The sequence below is a fragment of the Adiantum capillus-veneris genome, chromosome 24 (genome assembly GCF_014529385.1).
Source record: "Adiantum capillus-veneris isolate H3 chromosome 24, ASM1452938v2, whole genome shotgun sequence".
NCBI classification, from domain to species: domain Eukaryota; kingdom Viridiplantae; phylum Streptophyta; class Polypodiopsida; order Polypodiales; family Pteridaceae; genus Adiantum; species Adiantum capillus-veneris.
This window is the reverse complement of record NC_140954.1, coordinates 7,945,114-7,966,665: the sequence shown is the minus strand read 5'-3', so window position 1 is coordinate 7,966,665 and position 21,552 is coordinate 7,945,114. Positions and strand designations below refer to the sequence as shown.

The 21,552-nt window shown below is 46.3% G+C and overlaps 1 protein-coding gene across 1 annotated transcript in view; it reads right to left on the bottom strand.

The window, feature by feature from the left end:
- The window catches only part of LOC147425899 (transcription factor MYB3R-1-like), a 31,915-nt gene extending 14,252 nt beyond the window's left edge, over positions 1–17,663 (bottom strand). Inside the window, exons 1-8 of the mRNA XM_086499163.1 lie at positions 16,168–17,663; positions 16,029–16,083; positions 15,840–15,897; positions 15,666–15,760; positions 15,476–15,579; positions 15,265–15,393; positions 13,581–15,180; positions 13,140–13,364 (exon numbers count right to left, since the gene is read on the bottom strand). Of these exons, the coding sequence (XP_086355289.1) occupies positions 13,140–13,364; positions 13,581–15,180; positions 15,265–15,393; positions 15,476–15,579; positions 15,666–15,760; positions 15,840–15,897; positions 16,029–16,083; positions 16,168–16,286 (2,385 nt within the window). The 5' untranslated portion in view covers positions 16,287–17,663. The remainder of the gene's footprint in view (positions 1–13,139; positions 13,365–13,580; positions 15,181–15,264; positions 15,394–15,475; positions 15,580–15,665; positions 15,761–15,839; positions 15,898–16,028; positions 16,084–16,167) is intronic.
- Between the last annotated feature and the right edge of the window lie 3,889 nt (positions 17,664–21,552).

The following is a 21,552-nucleotide window of genomic DNA, read 5'->3' as shown; positions in this document are numbered from 1 at the left end:
ATTTATCAAAGTCGCTTTCTCGGCCCGGTAGTCAACCACGGCATAGTTCTTGTGGTACCAAGGGATCCCGAGTAGAACGTCACTCGCGTGCCCTGAACACCCCTGTCATTGCAAACAAAGTTTGCCAATGCTCGGTGTAATGGCAACATCCCATCCGGGTGCCAGTCAAACTACCTCCGCCTGTGGCGTCAGTCTGTCGGGCGTAGTTCCAAATCGAGCCGCCAATTCCAAGTGAAAAGAAGTTGGCCTTGGCTCCTTCAAAAGAGCTTCCTAATCCTTCGCTTTGCCCCGAAAGCGGCAAAGTTTGTACTTTCATTCATTTGATTCGGTGCAAGTCCCACGCCATGGGGTACCAGTTCTACTTTTCTATCTGCCTTTTCTGCCACATTCCTCAGCTGCTCTCGAACTCTCAAACCTGTCGTCGTCTTTATCATGCTGTTCTTTCTGTGCCGTATCAGGGCACTTCGCAGAAATATGTCCATGTTCCCCGCATCCAAAGGACTTCCCCTCTCTGATGAAGCGAGCTCTCTCCTCAGGAGTAAGCTTGGGTCGTGCATCCTTTTTTGTTCTCTGGGTTGCTCTTTTTCATTCTACTTTCATTCCCAGAAGTCTGTTCGGCTCGTTGTGTCATGGCCTCATCTGTGGGGTAGGTCAGACTGCCAGAGTGAATGGCAAAGCCCCGCTTCGCATGACTCATCAACTCCTGAATAGAAGCCGACTTCTGTTCCAAGCAGTGATCTCAGATCTCTGTAGGTAGACCCAAGGTAAACCGCTCAATCTGTTCTCTGAACGAGATCTTCTTGAATGAAGAGGCGGGTAGAAAAGAGCTCCAGAATCTTTCACAATAAGAATTCACTGTATCGCTCTTGGTCATCCGGAGATGGTTCCAAGCAGCTCGTATATCTCGCTCAAACTCTTGAGTCAACCAAAAAGAAATAAAAAGCCTCTTGAATTTCAGCCATGTAACTAGCACAGTCTTGCTTAATAGAAGCGTGGACCAGCAAGTACGAGCATTCCCCTTAGAGTAAGAGGCAGCTCTCCGAATCTTGGAGTGCTCTGAATAGCGTCCTCCCACGAAAGCGATGTCAAACTGCTGTATAAAAGACAAAGCCTTCGAAGCATCTGAGTATCCTGAAAAGTATCAAACTTGATCGAGTGGCCACCTTCCTTAAACTCTCGGACTTTCTTACTTTTATCTTCGAGAAAGTCATACTGGTTGGCTTTGTAAAAATTCTTCTTGTTCGCATAAAACTTTCCGTCATCGGAATCTAAGCTGTCTGTAGACGAGTCCTTAGTAGAACTGTCAGTCTCTGGGCGAGATGTAGCTTTCTTTGCCTTTTTCTTGCCCGTTCCGAAGCTTTGTGTCTTGCTTCGCTTTTTGCTTTTTTTCTGTCTTCTTCGCTCTAATCCGAGGAGCTAGAAGAACTGTCAGAAGAAGAAGAAGAAGAATTGGGTACTCCTTCAAATCGAACACGCTTCTTCCGTTTCTTTGCCTTGTCAAATGTCAACCGACGACCCAAATATCCCGGGAAGTCAGTGCCTTTCTTCTGCTTTTTGCCGTGCTTTTTGGCTTTCTTTTGCGTGTCAAAAAGCTGAGCAATCCGTGCATCAACCACGTTCTCCAGTTCCTTCTTCATATATTTCTTGGAGGCAGAAGGTTTCTTGAGAGCAGGTTTCGGGAGTGGTGTTGTGGTTCTCTGCCACTCCATCTGTACCTCTTTCAAAGAGGTCTGGTTCATATATTTTGCCATCTTCGGGTCCTTGGCAAAATTGAGCATCATCTTTGTTGCATCGCTGATCAACTGGCGACGCTCTATCTCTCGCCGCTCCGCCTAAGTAGGCCAAGGCGGGCCATACTCTCTGCCTGAATCTTCGTTGTGATCCCAGCCCGCATCTCCAAATGCAGAGGGAGTCAACTGATCATTGCCTGAAGCCATAGGTGCCATCGTCGCGACTGGAAACTGAAGGAGGACGATTGGGTGCTCTTACTTTTGAGAAGGCACGCCTAAGAAAGAAAAAGGGAAAGGAGAGGCTTTTTCCAAAGCTTAGTATGTGATACTACAGACCTTTCCAGATTACTGACAAGATAAATGATGTCTCCTTCCGATTGAAACTGTCAAATACTTGGAGGATTCACAATGCATTGCATGTGAGTCTCTTGAAACCTGTTAAGGGTGATGTGCCTGATGATGGGGAGCCTGATGAGCAACCCAAAGTGGAAGAAAACGAGGAGATCCTTGTTCCTGAACAGATTTTGGCACATAATGATACGAAGAAAGGTAAAGTCCGAAGGCGGTTCTTGGTTAAGTTCAAGAACTTTCCTGCATTTAATGCGAAGTGGATGGAGGAGGAGGACCTAGCAGATACTCCTCGGATTGTGAAACTTTACCTCGATGTTTTGGTTTAGCATAGTCTACTCCAAACAGAACCCAGAATTCAGCTTGGCCGGAGATCTGGTGCAGTGGGATGCACAAGAGGGGAGTCACTCCACTCCTTTGTCAACAGATGCCTCGATTTTGATACTAAAGTCACTCATGTCTCTATGAGCTTCAGGGATACTGAGAGCTGACAGTATTCTGCTGGATGACTTTATGAAATGGAATTCCTGATTATGATACTGATTTGTTCTGGACTTCTTGTGAGTGCAGGAACTGATAGCCGAAATGATTGCAGCATTTTGGTCTGATTGATCTCGAATAGACATGGTTGCAATAGGGGTTAGTCAATCGGACATCGATGAGGTCCCGATTGGACCTAGATGTGATTGCTAGCTACATTGCCGATGATGAGCAACCTATGACTGCGTAGCTCTTCGAACACAATGGCCAAGTGATGCCTATGCTCCTCTTCATTCTTTGAGTAGACTATCATGTCATCAAAGAATGTACCAACAAACTGCTGGTGTGGACGGAAAATTATGTCGATCATCGTATCGAACGTAGCAGGAGCATTTGTGAGACCAAAGGGCATCACTAAAAATTCGTAAAGGCCAAACGTTGTTCTAAAAGCAGTCTTGTGCACATCCTCTGATCTAATGCGGATCTGATGGTACCCACTCTTTAGATCTATCCTGCTAAACATAGCTGCTCCTTCTAATTTGTCCAGAATGTCATCAATTCTAGGTATAGGGAACCTATTCTTGATGGTATTCTTGTTCAGTGCACAGTAGTCGATGCACATACGCCATGAGCCATCCTTTTTCTGCACCAACAACACTGGAGAACAGAATGGGGATGAACTGGGCTGAATCAACCCCTTTTCTAACAACTCTTGTACTTGGCCCGTTATCTCTTTCTGTCGAGCCGCACTAACCCTCTACGGAGGCTTATTTGGTGGGCTACTGCCTGGCACCAAATCTATCGCATGGTCCTCGGGTCTCTCTGGCGGTAATTTAGACGGTAATGAATCGGGAAAACAATCACTATACTGTTGTAAAAACATTGACCTTTCTTTATCTAGCACAGATAGATTTGATTCATCACAATCTGATACTTCACGTGCAAAAACCAAGTACACAGAAAGATGCTTTTTCATTACAGAAGTAATAGCAGAAGCTGATACAGTGGGAATAGACTCCCCTTTAAGCTTTACATCCAGAATGTGAGTCTTTCACATGCTTTGTACAGTGATCTTTTTGTTGTAGGCATCCATGATTCCCTGTACACGAAACAACCAAGGAATACCTAACAACACATCACATCCGTCCAGTGGCATGATGTAAAATTCTTCAGCGTCTACATAGGACTGGATATGTAGGCGCAACTTTCCGATGATGGGTGTCACAGCCTCTGTATGGCCAAGACATGCCAAACCTGCCTCTGCTGTATACCCCATCTCTTCAGATCTGATTCCCAACTTTGAAGCCAATTCTAGGGAAATGAAATTGGCTTTGGCACCTGGATCAAAGAAGATAAGCACTGTTTGATCCCTGACCTTTCCCCATGCTCTGCAAAGCTCACTTGCATCTGAATTTGGCTTGTCGCCCACCATATCTGGCACTAGACCAGCCATGGGCTTCTTTCCTTTCCTGTCCTCCTTGTCTTCAGAATCAGCTCGCCTTTTCTTTGTAGGACAATTGTAAGCAATGTGGCCAGGCTGCTCACAGATGAAGCATTTGTTCTCTGACCTCAGGACCTTCTTTTGCTCTTCCGACTTGCGAGGAAAACGTCTTTTCTATTTCTTCGTTGGTCCCTTTTCTGATTCAGCCGAAGCTTTGCCTTTCCCTGCGTTGACTGGCTCCTGAGTCCCTTTTGGAGCCTCATTGGGAACATGCTTCTTCGCTGAATTTTTCTTGGCTGATCCTTCCTTGACCAGTATTGAATTCACAATCTTCTCCCTTGAGCAAACCATTGTCAGTGTTTGCTACCTCGATGAGCTGCGTCAAAGTAGTGACTTTGGTCTTCGTGCAGTACTTTCTCAATCCTTTGGGTAGGCCACAATAATATTTTTCAATCTGTTCTATCAATGGCACAAACCTATAGGAAGTTACTGGAAGTAGAGCTTTCCAAAACTTCCAATTGTAGTCATCCAGATTCTTGCAAGTGGCAGCATTAAGCTGGTGCCATTCTGTCATGACATCTGCTTCAAAGTCATCAGATAACCATGCTCTTGCAAAAATCTGCTTGAAGTAAATCCATGTGGACGGAGCTTGCCCTTAAAGCAATAAAGTTGTCCACCATTGTCCCGCATTCCTTGTCAAGAAAGTGGCTGCCTTACGGACCTTTGAAGCCTCTGTAAAGTTCCCCCCTGCATAGGCCTTGTCAAACTGCTAGAGGAATGAGAGAGCCTTCTTCCTCTCATCAAACCTTTGCCACACCTTCTTTGTACGGAGTTGGCCTCTCCAACGGCATTAAGTTGTCATATGGAAGTGACTGAAACATAGGAACACTGTTAGGGTTCATTTGTGTTCCCTGACCGCAATTAAGTTGACCTGGAAATGCCATATTTGGCTGCTGATTTGTAATTCCAGCCATACCAAAATTTGCATGTGGCATCCCAAATTGGCCCTGAGTGCTTTGAAACCCTGGTAGCATGCCCGTGACACCATACATGGGGTTAGGCATCATCGTTTGAGCACCCCCAAACACTTCCTGGCGTGTAAAACTGATTTCCAGGTGCATGACCAGCCATGCGATCCACCTCCAAAATAGCCAGGGTGTACTGAAGGTGGTGAGAAGACATGTTGCATAGGCTGTAGGTTGCTTCCCTGCCCATTAGAACCAGCTATAGGCTGCTGAAAGGTGGCGGGCTGAACTGGTACAGCTTGAAAGACTAGCATCTCAGCCACCTGTTCTTGCACCTTAGGCACAGGTTGTCGAGACTGCATGTTCTCCGTGAAGTGTACAGGTGTTTCCATTGACTCTGCAGTATGGATCACCTGTGCTCGAGCGTTAACAGGCTTTTGAATATGATCCAGTGACCCAACTTGCTGAGATGGAAGAGGAGGTTGCAGAAAGGCTAAAAACCTCGAGTTCTGCATTACTTGTGTGAACATAGCCACAGCAGCAGCCAACTGGGTCTTAAATATATCATCATCCGTCTGTGGTGGTCTTGAAGACTCACCCACTTCATGTGTGTTGACCCTGTGAAGAGGAAACCTCTTCAATCACATCATCTGGTCTGTCAGCCATAATTGCAATTCCCTGTGTCTCGTCTATGATCCACTGTGTCTTCAAGCCCAAACTGACCAAGGCTCACTTCTATGGGAAAAACTGATTTAATCCCGTCGATGGAACCATGTAACCGGCCTGTTCAATCCAAAAAGAGCGGTAGACTTTACTTCAAACCTTGATTTAGCTTTCACCCATTATTAGTCGTCTATTCTACCTGTACTTTCAAGACACAACACGGGGGAAAGGGATACAGGCTGCTAGAATGCACCTGTATGAGAAGACCGACACCAGATTGGCCCCTAACTTAGGCGCCCCTTTCGGTATTTCTTTATTGTTTAAAAGAGGGAATAAACGTTGTGGTTCCCTATAGGCTGCCCCGCACAAGCTTGGCTGAATTTCAACTGTTCCGGCCCGATTTCAGCAACATAACTGCACTAGGACCCTTCACAGTCAGTATTCCCACGCATTGAACGACTTTCCCGACGCATACGGGCACTTTGCAAAACCTCGCGAGAATCTGCAGCTTGCTGAATTCTCTGTTTTCAGCCCCGAAAATGCGCCAAATCACCTGTATAGCGGTCCCCTCGTGTCCCCAAACCTCCTGGGGGTATTAGGGACCGTTTAGGGCCAAAACCCTAAACCTGCAAAAATACACAGCAGGCTGTAATTTACTGTTTCGGGCTCCGTTTCGCGTGCCGGTCGCATCCGTAGCAAGTCCTCAAGCTCCCACATCTATAGGGCTACATGTCCTTTGAATTGGACGAGATTTCTGGCGTGAAACCTCTCCGAATTCACCTATACCTGCGGGGGATTAGCCGCTAGCTCATCCAGTACTTGTGCAAGAGGCTCTTGCCTCGGCAATCGCACATGAACCCACACAACTGTACATTGGTCAATTGAAAAGCCCACTAGAGGGGCATAACATACTGCCATAGGGGAGAGAGAGGGCAGTGCGTAGCGTGCAATGCATCACTCCTGGCACCGCACTATACATAGAAGGGAAAGTAAGCACTCCATAGCTCTTAACCTGTGACAGGAAACTTGAAAATGAGCTCACAGCTGAAAATCACGTTTTTGCCTTCTCTATAAGTAGTAAACTGGCCTCAGAGTGCCAAGTGTCACTCATTTGTGCATTTTCCCGCTTTAGACCCTCGGGTCTAAAAATATCTCACCTGCAGCCTCTGTTGACTTGGCCACAGAGTAACAAAATGATCCCCATGTCAAACTGCACGTAATGACGCGAAGACATTTTCAGGTCCCAAAATAGCAGTTCCCTAAATTTTAGGAGATGCTGCCATTGTATCTTTCTAGGTCATCTAACCCTCTTTGTACACTGCAGCCACACCCATAACTGAAATGTAGTCTCTGTAGCAAAGGATTCCACTTTGGCTCGTCAATGACCCCAGTTTGGCTAACAATAGTCCTTGTCCAACCTTAGTGCTCTCTTGCCCTCAGGCCTGGACTCCCTCTGGACAGTTCCACACTAGCTATGCAATGCAGGGCAGTTAGATTTCCCTAGGGGTGTTTCCAAAAAGTGAAAGTAAATAGATAATAAGAAAGAAATCAACAAAAAGGATAGATAGTAGTCACACGCTGGTGACACTTGTAACCTTTAAATTGGACCCAAGGGGGCTTACTCTATAGAGCATCTGTAAGCAGAGTCTGAGAGCGAGCACCCGCGAGAGTTGTACTTTGCTCAAAGATTAATATAAAAAGAAATAGCGAAACCTATGGCGATAGTGGAGTGAACCAATGTAGATAGCCCTTCTAGAGTGCGTACATGTCCCACTACTAATATGTATGATGCCATGATTCCCCAAACCAGCTCTGTGGGTACTCCCATCTCCCGTAGTATGCGCATCAATCTAGCTCTAGGCACTGTGTCAAAAGCTTTGCGGAAATCCACAAAACTACAATAGATCCGTCTCCCATGTGATCTACCCTCCTCAATAATGGCTCTTAGTGTCAGAATGTGGTCAAGAGTAGAGAAACCTCTCATGAACCCTGCTTGCCCGGTTGCACGTATGCCCTCCGCCCTCCCTCTCTGCCCATCTACTCAGTTGCTGCTCGAGAATGGATGCGTACAATCGTGCCAATGTGTGTCCAATCAAGATAGTGCGATAGTTCCCAAGCTCCATCGGGTCTCTTGGCTTGAAGATGGATACAATAGTACATAGACTCCAAGTCTCAGGCAGGCCCTCACAGATGGCACGGTTGAACATCATTGCTAGAAGCTCTGCGAGCAAGTCCCTGGCATGTATAAAATGCTCTGCGACTAAGCCATCGTGATCATATGCTCTCCCAGTTCTCATCCTATCAATGGCCTTCTTCACCATCTTAGCGGTGAAAAAAGAACACGTGTGTGGGCATGGCTCGAGGGGATCGAGAAGAGGTGGCTGTCCATGAACTGTGTACGGAGATGTTGCATACTGGCCCCAAGCCTCTGTAGAAGTAATGGAAGGAGGGGGGGAATGCTCGTGAAAGAGGAGAGAGAGAGAGAGAGAGAGAGAGAGAGAGAGAGAGAGAGAAATGAAATGAAATGAAATGTTATATTAACGTCTTCAAAAGGCCAAAGTGACCTATGAGTCCAGAAAGTTACAATGTGATGGATCTGATACGAAGTCAGAGTAACAAGATGACAAAATGACAAAATAAAATACTATGGAATCCTAGACTGCTGGGTGTGGACTAAGCAGCTAAAACAGCTAGCTGGGATAGCTAGATCACAGGAGATCCAGCATCGGTCGCTGGCGGATCTCATCAATCTCCTCCATGGTCAGTAGTCTGACCGGGTGTCGTGCATGTCGAGCCAAAGTGACCCAGATCCTCTGATGCAGCCTCTGTCGATGCTGTGTAGTCCTCCGTAGTCGTGGGCGTCTGGATCTCCCCAACTCAGTCACTCGGTCGATCAGTATGCCTCTAGTGTAAAGCGACGAGCTCTGCTGTGGTAGTAACTCCTCCAGGTGTCCAGTGGCAGCTATAAAGAAGTTTGTGATCTGTCTCTGAGACTGGCTAGTCTCTCCTCTCATCAGGTTCTCTCCGTGTCTGCGCAGCTCGAGCAAAAACAAACCCAAGCATCTTTGATCCTCGTACCGCATGACTCTAGAGAATGGTCCAAAGCCCTCTTTGAACAAGCAATGGAAGCGGCCTTGTATCTCGTAGTAGACAGGGCAATGGCATGTGTAGTGCAACTCTGTCTCAGGCTCGATGTCACATAGGGGGCATGTCCTGGCATCCCCTCCAGAGAGTCAGAGATCAAATCAATATCATCAGCATATAACAATAGTGGAATCCATGTCCCTGCCAGTTGTGCACCTCTATCACCATCTCTCTCAATGTAGTCAGAAACCTCATCTACATACATACCAAATAGAGTAGGAGAGAGCGGGCAGCCCTGCTTCACCCCAATAGTGGAGTAAACCGGTGTGGATAGACCCTTTGGGGTGCGTACATGCCCCACTATTGACCTGTATAATGCCATGACCCCCCAAATGAGCTCTGTGGGTACTCCCATCTGCTGTAATCTGCGCATCAATCTAGCTCTGGGCACTGTGTCAAATGCTTTACGAAAATCCACAAAGCTGCAATAGATCCGTCTCCCACGAGATCTGCCCTCCTCAATGATGGCTCTGAGTGTCAAGATATGGTCAAGAGTAGAAAAACCCCTCCTGAAACTTGCCTGCCTGGCTGCGCGCATCCCCTCCCTCTCTGCCCATCTACTCAGTTGCTGCTCAAGAATAGATGCGTACAACCGTACCAATGTGTGTCCACAGGGGGCATGTCCTGGCATCCCCTCCAGAGAGTCAGAGATCAAATCAATATCATCAGCATATAACAATAGTGGAATCCATGTCCCTGCCAGCTGTGCACCTCTATCACCATCTCTCTCAATGTAGTCAGAAACCTCATCTACATACATACCAAATAGAGTAGGAGAGAGCGGGCAGCCCTACTTCACCCCAATAGTGGAGTAAACCGGTGTGGATAGACCCTCTGGGGTGCGTACATGCCCCACTATTGACCTGTATAATGCCATGACCCCCCAAATGAGCTTTGTGGGTACTCCCATCTGCTTTAATCTGCGCATCAATCTAGCTCTGGGCACTGTGTCAAATGCTTTACGGAAATCCACAAAGCTGCAATAGATCCGTCTCCCACGCGATCTGCCCTCCTCAATGATGGCTCTGAGTGTCAAGATATGGTCATGAGTAGAAAAACCCCTCTTGAAACTTGCCTGCCTGGCTGCGCGCATCCCCTCCCTCTCTACCCATCTACTCAGCTGCTGCTCAAGAATAGATGCGTACAACCGTGCCAATGTGTGTCCAATCATGATAGTGCAATAGTTCCCAGGCTCCATAGGGTCTCCCGACTTGAAGATAGGTATAATAGTAGATAGGCTCCAGATATCAGGCAAGCCCTAACACATGGCACGGTTAAACATAACTGCCAGGAGCTCTACTAGTAAATCTCTGGCATGCATGAAATGCTCAGCCACTAAGCCATCATGATCATATGCTCTCCCAACCCTCATCCTGTCAAAGGCCTTCCTCACCATCTCAACGGTGAAAAAAACACGTGTGTGGGCATGGATCGGGGGGGTCGGGAAGGGGGGGCTGCTCAGGAACTGTGTACGAAGATGATGCATACTGGCCCCAAGCCTCTGTAGAAGTGATGGCAAGGGGGGGGGGGGGGTGCTCATGAAAGAGCCTCCACGCATCACGTGAGTCCTGACTCAAGAATAGCTGGTATAGATCTTGCTCTAGGCCAGCCAAAAATGCCCTCTTCTTCCGTCACACTAGGCGTCGGAAGTCAATCTGTGACTGCCTATGAGTGATGTCCCCCAAAAGCACCTCCCTCTTAAGTCTAGCTCTAGTGTCCCGGCATTCCTCATCATACCAACTGTTCTGGGGCATGCTCCCCGAACGGCGTCTCAGCTCAGGCTGGGTATGTGGGTATGCCTCTGCTGCTGCATCATGTAGTGTCTGTGTCAGTATAGTAGTAAGCTCCTCCACAGGTCTCCCAGGCTCCTCTGTGCACAAGCGTCTGTAGATCCCATCTATGTATACATCGTCCGTCTCCCGCGTGAAGGTGTAGCGAGTAGGGGCTGTTGCCCGTAGCCTGTGTGCTACACTAAACTGAAAAGAAATGGTCAGCAATACAAGAGCATGATCCACTGCCACACCAACAGGTCTGGGTCCAACCATAAGGTCCTGGATACTAGAGATGAGGCTCGGTTGTGCCATGACATAGTCCACTGTGCTGGCTCCATGTCTGTGTGGGAAGCATGTGAAGCCTCCCGAAGCAGGAAACCTCTGTAGGCCATTCAAGATGGCCAGTCCATGTGCGGTGCCCACTGCCCATGTCTATCAGGTATCGCCTATACTCAATCAATTCCGCATCGTGTGATAGTTTGGACAGGCCCGTCTCTACAACATCTAGCTCTCTCAGCATCTCCTCTGAAGTATCATAAAACACTATCCGGTGATGGGCAGTCCTAGCATTGAAGTCCCCTAGAATGATAATGTCACCATCTCTAGAGAGCTCCCATATGTCATCATCCAAAATAGAAAAGGGGGACTGTCCTCTGGGTGATGCATAGACCGACATACTGGGGGGAAAGTAGCAAATAGCAATGTAGAGATATCTGCTTGTCTCTGCTTTTAATCTCACCCACATGTACCTAGCCTGCTCATCCCTGCCGGCTATATGTATCAATGGCTGCAAATCCTCTCTAAATAACACTGCCACTCCCCCCGAGCCTCGTCCTCTGTGCTCTGAGTGTCTCTTGTCTGTAAGCTGTCTCCCATCTGTATCCACTGATGTGAGGCATGGATTGCCCAGGGGCTTGGTGTGTCTCAAAGTAAAAGATGATGTCTCTTCCAGTAAAGCTATCCTCAAAAGCACCCACATCAAGACGCATGGATCCATTACAGTTCCACGCCGCCACTTTGAGAGAGAGAAATGAAATGTTATTAACGTCTTCAAAAGGCCAAAGTGACCTATGAGACCAGAAAGTTACAATGTGGTGGATCTGATACAAAGTCAAAGTAACAAGATGACAAAATGACAAAATAAAATATTATGGAATCCTAGACTGGTGGGTGTGGACTAAGCAGCTAAAACAGCTAGCTAGGATAGGTAGATCATAGGAGATCCAGCATCGATCGCTCCTATGATCCAGCATCGGTCGCTGGCGGATCTCATCAATCTCCTCCATGGTAGTAGTCTGACCGAGCGTGGTGCATGTCGAACCAAAGTGACCTGGATCCTCTGATGCAGCCTCTGTCATTGTTGTGTAGTCCTCCGTAGTCGTGGGCGTCTGGATCTCCCCAGCTCAGTAGCTCGTTCGATCAGTAAGTCTCTAGTGTAAAGCGACAAGCTCTGCTGAGGTAGTAACTCCTCCGGGTGTCCAGTGGGCAGCTCTAAAGAAGTCTGTGATCTGTCTCTGAGACTGGCTAATCTTTCCTCTCATCAAGCTCTCTCTGTGTCTTCGCAGCTCGAGCAAAAACAAACCCAGGCATCTCTAATCCTTGTACCGCATGATTCTAGAGAATGGTCCAAAGCCCTCTCTGAACAAGCAATGGAAGCGGCCTCGTATCTCGTAGTAGACGGGGCAGTGGCATGTGTAGTGCAACTCTGTCTCAAGCTCGATGTCACACAGGGGGCATGTCCTGCCCTCTGCTGGTACTCCGTGTATCTCCCAGTCTCGATCCGCAGCTGGTGTGAAGATGTGCGTATCTGGCCAATAGCACATCGTACCCCATGAGATAGGTGAGTGTCCATGTATCTGGGCCTAGTCACAAAACCATCCTCCGTAAGCTGGAGGAGATGCTCTCTGTAGAAAGCCATCTTCGTGCCTAGCTCCTGTACTGGCTGTATCCATGTCCTCTTGGTGTCTAGCTGGGTCAAGTCCTGGCGAATGAGCCTGGTGATCTCGGACTGTGTAAGAGTCAGAGAAGGCGCGTCCAGTGAGTACTGGAAAGGATGCAATCTGTCTATGTTGAACCCATGCGCCTGAAACCATGACGTCATCTCCCCATACCAGCATGTTGTATCTCCCTGCACGGCTAACTGTCGAGAGGACTCAAGTGCAAGGCGTGCATATCTGTCTCTGGGGAGTTCCCACATGCGGTGTATGAAGGAGACCGATCTTGTGAGCGCCTCAACCACCAGTGGGGAGGCAGCTAGCTCTGCTCGTATAATAGCACGTGGTACTGAAGTCTTGGCCCTAATGAGACGCGAGATCACAGAGACAAGAGGCTTCTCCATGTCCCCCCATCCATCACTTCGGCCTGTCCTCCCATGATGGTCCAATGAAGGTCCCCAAATCTCAGCTCCATAGAGAGAGAGAGAGAGAGAGAGAGAGAGAGAGAGAGAGAGAGAGAGCATAAGCTGACCAAATGTAGCGAAAGGATTTATTGTCCTACAAACGTTAAAATTCATTGTCCTACAAAACACTTGCAGCCTCTTGGAACAAAGTGATAATACATCCAGCAACCAGAAAATTTTGAAGAGAACCAAGCATACCAGTGTGCATCCGGGAGAGACTGAAAACCAATCATTTCCATGATCCCCAGCTGATAGAATGTTCTCTTTCCCTTCATCTAGGACAGCAGCCATTGATTGTGACAATCTTTGTTCAGTGCTCAGACTGGACAAAATCTCTTCAGCCTCCATATAAGCACTCGCAGCCTGTCTGCTCAAACATTGCATGACTCCCAAAGCATCTTCAGCTCTATACGCAAGAAAATCCTATAAAATGCACACCATTTAATTAGAGGAGCTAGGCTAAATGGTATTTTGGGATGGGGTGGCCAACATGTTTACAACCAAGCTTTCCAATAAGGCCAATCAGCAGAAAAGCTTTTGCTTAGCAGAACAGGTTCCAAGACTGAAAAGTAAATAATAACTGCAAAATCATGAGAACTATCACACATAAGCTAACTTTCATTAGAAGATTTTTTGTACCTCTCTCCTCTTCTCGTCCCTTGCACTCCTGATTGACTTCTCCTTGCTTCCTCGGGCATCCTCTGACCTCGCTCTATCCTGTCCGATCTCCTGCCAGATGTCTGGCTTATCACATTTTGGAGAACCTCTTTTCTCACAGTCTGCTAGAACTTGCAAACAACTTTGAACGCCTGGAGATGCAAGTCCAAACTGGTTGCCATCAAACTTGAGAGAGAGAGGAACTTTCGTCTTCAAGCAATAAGCTGGAGACACATGTAAGGATCTTTCAGCCGATAGTTTGACAGCCGAACACAATCCAGATCTTCCTTCATCATCGAAAGAAGAACTTTTTAAGAGTGGAGTCCAAGATAGCTCTCTTGTACCAGACAAAATAGAAGGTCCTGACTTGACTAACCCTGCCTGTCCAGAATCAAGCCCTCCACTGAAGGCAGGTTGCTGTAGGGGAGTTACTGCTTCTCGCTGCCGCTTACGTACTATTGAGGGCGTACTGCCAAAGCTTTTTGCTGCACTCCTCAAAATCGCCTGGGGACTACTCTCATAACTTTCACTATCCCATGGGCAATTCAGTGGAGTGAACGAGCCTGTTGCTGACATGAACATTTGCCTGACACCAAGCGGACTGTATGCTTGCTGTTGGACAGTGCCAGAGTTTAGCAAGTCATAATTGGCAAATAGTAGATCTAACCTTGGAAATTTTGGAGGTTCGTAAAAAAGAGACTCTGACTCCGATTCTATTTGGGGTAGAGGTACATCCATGGTATCCTGACTGACTGGATTGGTAATGGCATCAATCGGCTCACCCTGACCCAGGAGTTCCTGAAGCAGAACAGCACCTGAAAGTTCTTCCAGTTCTTGAGAACCATCTTCTAAGTGCCCATCTACAAGTAGCCTGGACTTCACATCCCTGTAATCCTGCATAGTAGGAATGTCCATGAGCTGTAGACAGTCGGCAGACATTTCAGCGCACCCATCATGCAAGAAGAACCCATTCCACCCTCTCAGAGAGGAAGCCGCACAGGTGGAAGGAATAGTTCTTGACAAGGGATCATTCTCATTGTTTAAGTGGCGCTTTAAGGGTCCTTCGTATATTGGCAACAACGGCACGGGATGTTCAGAATATGCATGTTTATCAGGCTCAAGCGAGGTAGACACTGCTGCTGCTGCCTCCGGCATAAATTCTTCTAGATCCACTACATCTGCAGATAATGCCTGAGATTCATCATTTTGCGAGCAAGTTACCACTTCACCCATAGCATCACCAAATGCTCGAAACTGTTCAGAAAAATTTGGCAGCTGCAAAACCTTTGGTAGTTGCAGATAACTTGCTGATTTCAAGCTAACATGTGATCTCACATGATCAGCATGAAACCTTGAATGGTTGGCAGTGGCATCTGCTTGCGAGCACCTAATTGAAGCAATGGGCCTGTTAACAAGTTCCTCGTCTAGAGCCTGTGTTGTCTCCTCTTGCAAAGAAGAGACGAGACTACTGCCAATCTGCACACTAGCCTGCTCCGACTCATCTGGAGTGCTCACAAAGCCATTCAATTCAAGTTTCTTCTTGATAGAGCTGTTCCAGTGATTCTTAATGGCATTATCAGTCCTGACAGGTATCGCATAAGGAAGTTCAATACATGGAACTTAACTGTTGATGAAAGATAACAGTACCTTTATAAAGTCATAGTACCTTCCAGGCAAGCTCTTTGATATCTCAGCCCATCTGTTGCCATGAAGTTGATGTGCTTGAATCAATCTTAATTCTTCGTCCTGAGTCCATGCATCTCTTTTAATACCAGGATCCAGATGATTGTGCCATCTGGACCAAAACAATTCGCATTCTTAGTTTAATAAGTTATATCATCAAATAAACACAAACAAAACCATCAACAAGCATACACCTTTCTCTGCATTGCTTTCCAATTCGACCTGGCAATGACTGAGCAATTAATGACCATTTTTTTGCCCCTATTTTACTTACAAGCTCAACTATCCTTTCATCTTCCTATGCACAAAAGCCAGAACCTTTATCAGAAACTGTTGCCTGCATGTATGCACATGCATGCACTTTCAAGAAGTGAAAATTAGCACCTCTTTTGTCCAAGGACCTTTTACAAGGTCTGGATTCAAAACCTTCTGCCAACGGTGAAGGCACTGTACATCCGTTCGATCAGAAAAATATTGCGCTGAATTTGCCAACACAAAACAGCATCAACAATAGTAGCATATATCTAGGGAGAAGATCCAGTTCCTCAATGAAAATACCTATCTTCTTCCAATTTTTGCCATTATATTGCTGTACTGCTCTTCTCAAAGTTTCATCCTAGGGTGCAGCCAAATAAAGACTTCTCAGATGTAAGACAAATTTTACGCCAAGTATGTTTACATAATACAGAGGTTACAAAATCTGCCATAGTATAGTAGCACAAATTCTAAGATGTTATGTGCACCTACCTCTTGGGCTGTCCATCCACCTTTCGATGACTTTCTTTTGGGACCCCCAGTACGTCTGTTGCATAAAATAACCTCAGTCACAAAATCTAGCAAACACCATAAAGGTTAATTCAGGATTGAGAGACTCGTAAAGACTTACCCTTGAACAGGAGGTAGGCTGTAAACAGCATTGTCACTGCAATCTGAAAAAGAAGAGCACGAGGGAACTGGCTTCTTATCCTCTATAGAACAAGCTTTCCTGGAGTTGACTCCAGACATTTCTGGATTGCTTCGTTCAGCATATGTTTCCAGACTTCGTTGCCTCTAAGCTCTTCCAGGGTACTAGTTAATTGCAAGACATGATCACTCCATGTGCTAACACGTGCTAACACATGCCAAGCGAACATAAAATAATGGCAATTCCAGATCAAAATCCCTGGTGGAGCAAGAGGGTGCCCCCACCAAAAAGAATAAGCTCTTTGTAAAAACAATTGTTGGAGAAGGGTAAAATATTGACTGGGCTGAGAAAACAAAACTATCAAGACTTATCGAATTAAGAGGTGATAGCTTATGAAGTTCTGCAACAATGAAAGTGTATGTTAAAAAGGTGATACTTATGACATGAGGATGACAATAACTACAATATGGTGGAGCCGACAATGAGCTGGTGATGATTTGCCCAAGATAACTGAAACAAGAGGACAACTTCAAATAGAGGACTGCCCTCTTGGATGATTATAAGAGTGAACAGGTAATGAAGACAGGCAATGGTGGAGGTCCTGATACAAAAACGCAACCCACACTGATCTGGATAGCCACGATACAAAGAACTTGACTTGACGTCAGTCTGACTCTAAACCATCTACTGCCCGTGCCCCAACAAGCAGGAAGCTACAATGAGCTCTGAACAGGCTAATCTGAAATCACTAGAATCCTCAAACTTGTACTGACCCTCAATGCGCTTGCTTGACTTTCCAGAAGGGCTGAAAATTTGTTACAGCACAGGAGGAGTTCTATACTTGCACAAGTTTAGCAGGATAATGGATTAATCTTTTTCTGCTCCTTTCTGCTGAGTTCGGGAATGCCGTTGTGAAGGGACCAACGTCACATTCGAGTCACATTCGAATCATCCATCAATGCAGAGAAAGCTTCTACAAGCAGCAATACCACATCGAAGGGCTGCTGCAGGAACTTCATCAAACTGCCATAACTGCAAATCCTCCCTTCCAAATGCAAGAGGTTATGGGCAAATTGCCGGAGAACCTGCATCAACGCCCAAATTCTGTTTTCTTCGTTTTACTTGATAGCAACAAGCGATGACGTGCCTGATTTTTGACAGGCTAACCAGGCTTATATCACAGGAAAGCGCACCACTCCTGCTGTGGAGAAAGAAACCCTAATGGGTGCCTGTGTTGTTAAGCTCCAAAAAAAAAGAGCTCATGCCGCAGGGATCGTCAGACACCCTAACGCGCGCCCAGTGAAGGAAGGTTTGAAACGTCGAAGACGAGGAAGTCCAAACAGGAGAAGGTTGGACAAACGAAATTGGGAGGGGATCACACAGAACTTGAAGAGAGGAGACACAGCAGAGAGTGGGAGTGGACCTCACAAAATTTTCAAACCTCAAACGGCCCGTTCCACCGCACTCGTACGTGTCTTCCAACGTGTGCTGTGTGCACTTTGCATCATGTGCATCGTGAATCAGATTTATGATCACTAAAGAGTCCGAGACCTTTGTCACAAGGCTTCTTTTTTTTTTTTTGGCAATACACGGTCTGCGTGGATAAATTAAAATTTCCACAAAGAATGACAAAAATAGTCCTGCTCATAACGAGCAAGGACGTCACCAGTTCACAAGGTGTCTGATCGTAACTCTCCAATCCACATGCATTGGCTCTATATCGATAGTACATAGGAAACCACATGAGCCAGCTTGGCTTCCAAAGGCAGCAAGTTGCCACTGAGTTGGACCCCTCCCAAGCAACTAGATGGTGACCCTACAAACTATGGATGTCAACATAATAGAGTACCATAAGCCCAACATACACCTTGACACTTAACTTCGACAATGGGGGAGCCTGAACGCTCCATCACTGACGGCCTAGGAGCCATCCACCAAAAAGAAGCCGACTGTTGCACAAAACAACTAGATGGTGACCCAACAAAGTATGGATGTCAACATAATAGAGTAGCATAAACGCAACATACACCTTGACACTTAACTTCGTCAAGGGGGAGCCCGAACGCTCCATCATTGGCAGCCTAGGGGCCATCCACCAAAAAGAAGCCAACGGTTACACAGAACTCCACCATTGAGGACGTAGTCATATCTAGATGGAACCTCCGATGAGACACCAAGCTGTCCAAGGAAGCCTTGCCCTTTCAAAGACCTCTAATCGCTGCCACACGGGACTCCACTGGCTGCCACCCGAATGAGAGACCCACGATGGGAGAAACACAATGTTTCGGTTGCCCTTTGCCCTCCCCAGGAGGAGGTGGGAGGGGTGACAACTCCCGGGTACCACAAATCGGGGAACGAGAAAGGGAGGAGAGGGATCGAAACAGACTAAGCAGCTCGGCCCCTCAACAAGAGGGAGCCGATGCACGCCACCTCGGGCATGACGACCTCTAATGAACCATGCTTGTTGAATGCCTTGCGCAAGCACACCTTTGAGCCCTCTGCTCGCGTGTCGTGCCCTCGAACGCTACATAGAGCGACATCAGGTTGCTTCCTTTTATCAGCATACATTTTAGCACGATTGTGTGTACTATGAATGCTTTCCTTTGCTGCCTTTAGCATATCATTCATAGCTTCAAGGAATTCCTTGACAAAATTGAATATTCTCCTTCTCTAGCCCTATAGCCATGGGTGAAACCTGTTGCATCTTTGGAACTGTTGTAAGAAAATTCCCAAATGATAAGTACTTAGATTGCTTCTTACTTCATGTTCTCTAGGAATTGGTTAACCCTTTTGGTTTGATCATCAAATTGTGGATAATTTGTTGTACTTATACTCAAAGTAGTATCGAGATTTTTGAAGACTTCTCTCCAAAAATAACTATTGAACTTTCTACCTCTATCTGACACTATAGTTGCGAGTAGGCCATATAGCTTGTAGAGATGTTCGATAAAGAGTTTTTGCCAACTCTAGCATTTTAACCATTTTCTTCTTGTTAGTAAACTTTGCCGTTTTAGTTAACCTTTCCACTGCCACCGACATTGAATCATTTTCTCAGTCATGGGTAAGCCGGTAATGATTTCCATGGAAATGCTTTCCCATTTCCATTAAGAAACTCCAAAGTATGGAGTAGTCCCCCAACCTTGAGATGTTCATGTTTATTGATGTGACACTTATTGCACTTCAACACATAAGTCTTGGACATCCTTAAACAAACTAGATTAATAAAGTTGTCTTGTAACTAGTGCATAAGTCTTTTGAATCCTGCCGGGATGACCGGCACTTCGACTATCATGAATTTCTTTAAAAATTTACGCTCAAAAGTTGCCAATAGTTGGTACGCACACTATACCCTTATAGAGTAAGTACCCTTATATTGTCAAGATGATCGACACTTCGACTATCATGACTCTCTTTAAAAATTTGCGCTCGAAAGTCTCCAATAGTTGGTACGCACACTATACCCTTATGGAGTAAGTATCTATCATCAATGGAGTAGTTAGCATACTTCTCTCCCCAACGAATTTTATCAAACCCCCCCCCCCCCCCCCTTCTGAAATCATAGTTGTCAAAAGTGATGAAGGGTCTACGTTAGAGCTCTCCAACTTTAAACTATACTTGGAAGTCTTAGTTAGCTTCTTCCGACGAACTCTTGCTCCCCTACCCATCACACCTACAACCAATCTCTCTGGACTAGCACTACGTGCCGACGAGGGAGGTGGTCACCTTTGTGAAGTAATGCGATCGCGTACAACACACCAAACCTCTGTAAAAGATGGATCATGCTCACATAAGCCACACAGTGACTCCAACTCATTCTTGAAGATTATGAATCTTAATTCATTAGTTTGCGGCATGCAACTTAGTGCATTTGCCACTATGTTATATTTACCTCTCTATAACGTATCTAAAGGTCAAACCCCAGTAGGATCTCTACCCACCAGGATTTTCTACTTGCGTCTATCTCCGAGACAAACGGCTCATTCGGATCCACTATGGTCGATATTAGTGCATTTGTTAAAACCACCTTAAGCTTTTGAAACCTTTTTTGTTGGGATTCCTCCCAACTTTTTCTTTTTGACCTCAACTAGTCATCAATAAGACTCCAAATTAAAGTTATAGCATCTCAAGTGAATAGATAGTCAAATGTGATCCCAATATCTGGCTTTGAGTATTTATTTTACTTATTTGTCAAAGTATTGGTGGAGCAATTTGTTAGGAAATAAGACGTAGCTAAATAGATAATTGAGTAGATTACTTAATGGAGAGAGACAGATTTATATACACGAGATTATAGAGTAAAGAGAGAGAGAGAGACTACACACGATATACGTGGTTCACCCAATGTGGGCTACGTCCACGGGAAAGCAACCACTCAATGGCTTTAGTACTTCAAAACAAGAAGTAGTTTACAAAGGGATTATACCCTTAATGGAGCTTCCGCCTTGCTTCACTCTCACCACCTCACACTCACCTTGTTGCATCAACTTCACACTATGAAATGTGTGTAGAAATGGCCTCCTTTTATAGGCCAAAAGGGATGCCCTCGCTTATGAGAGACAGCCATGTGTAGCCGCCCTTGTGCGAATAAGTCCAAATCGGACCCTCCAATCCGCCCATGTGTGGCCGCCCTTGAGAAGACAAGTCCGCTTTTGAATTCGGCCACCAGCCACCGGCCATTGACTTCCGACCACCGGCCACCGGCCATTGACTTCCGACCACCGGCCATCGGCCATTGACTACCGGCCACCGGCCAACCGACCGGTTGTTTTCCGACCACTTTCCGGCCGCCGTCCGGCCATAATGTTCCAGCGAAAAAGAATATTTCGGCCAAAAAAAAAAAAGTATCAGGGGCCTCCGTCCCCGAGGCCTTTAAAGTTGCCCCTGATTCTTGTCCATGAAAATTTTGGTTTCCAGTGAGTGATTTTCCTTCACGCACGATGGCTTCTCCTCATAATGGGGGCCTTACAAATGTGCGCTTTTACCATAGAAAATCAAATTACAAGGGTAAATCAGGCTCCATACTTAACACAATTTGCTAAGGTAAGTATATAAGCACCACCTTGCCCCCATTGTATTATCATCAATTCATTGCCAAGGTTGGTTGATTCAACAATATATATATATATATATATATCTCTCTCATGCATTCTCCCCATTGCTCTAGGTTTTCACATCATCTGACCAAAGCACAGATGGCAAAGCTTTCTGCGATGGCGTTTTAGAATGCCATATATGGTGCTAGGCTCTGACACCCCTGTGGAAAACGTTTTGATACGCCAACTACAAGCTTGGCGTCCCCCCCCCCCCCCCCCCCCTCGCGTTGTGATTCCATTTTAAAACGACAGTCTTAGTGCCACGCCCTCCCTA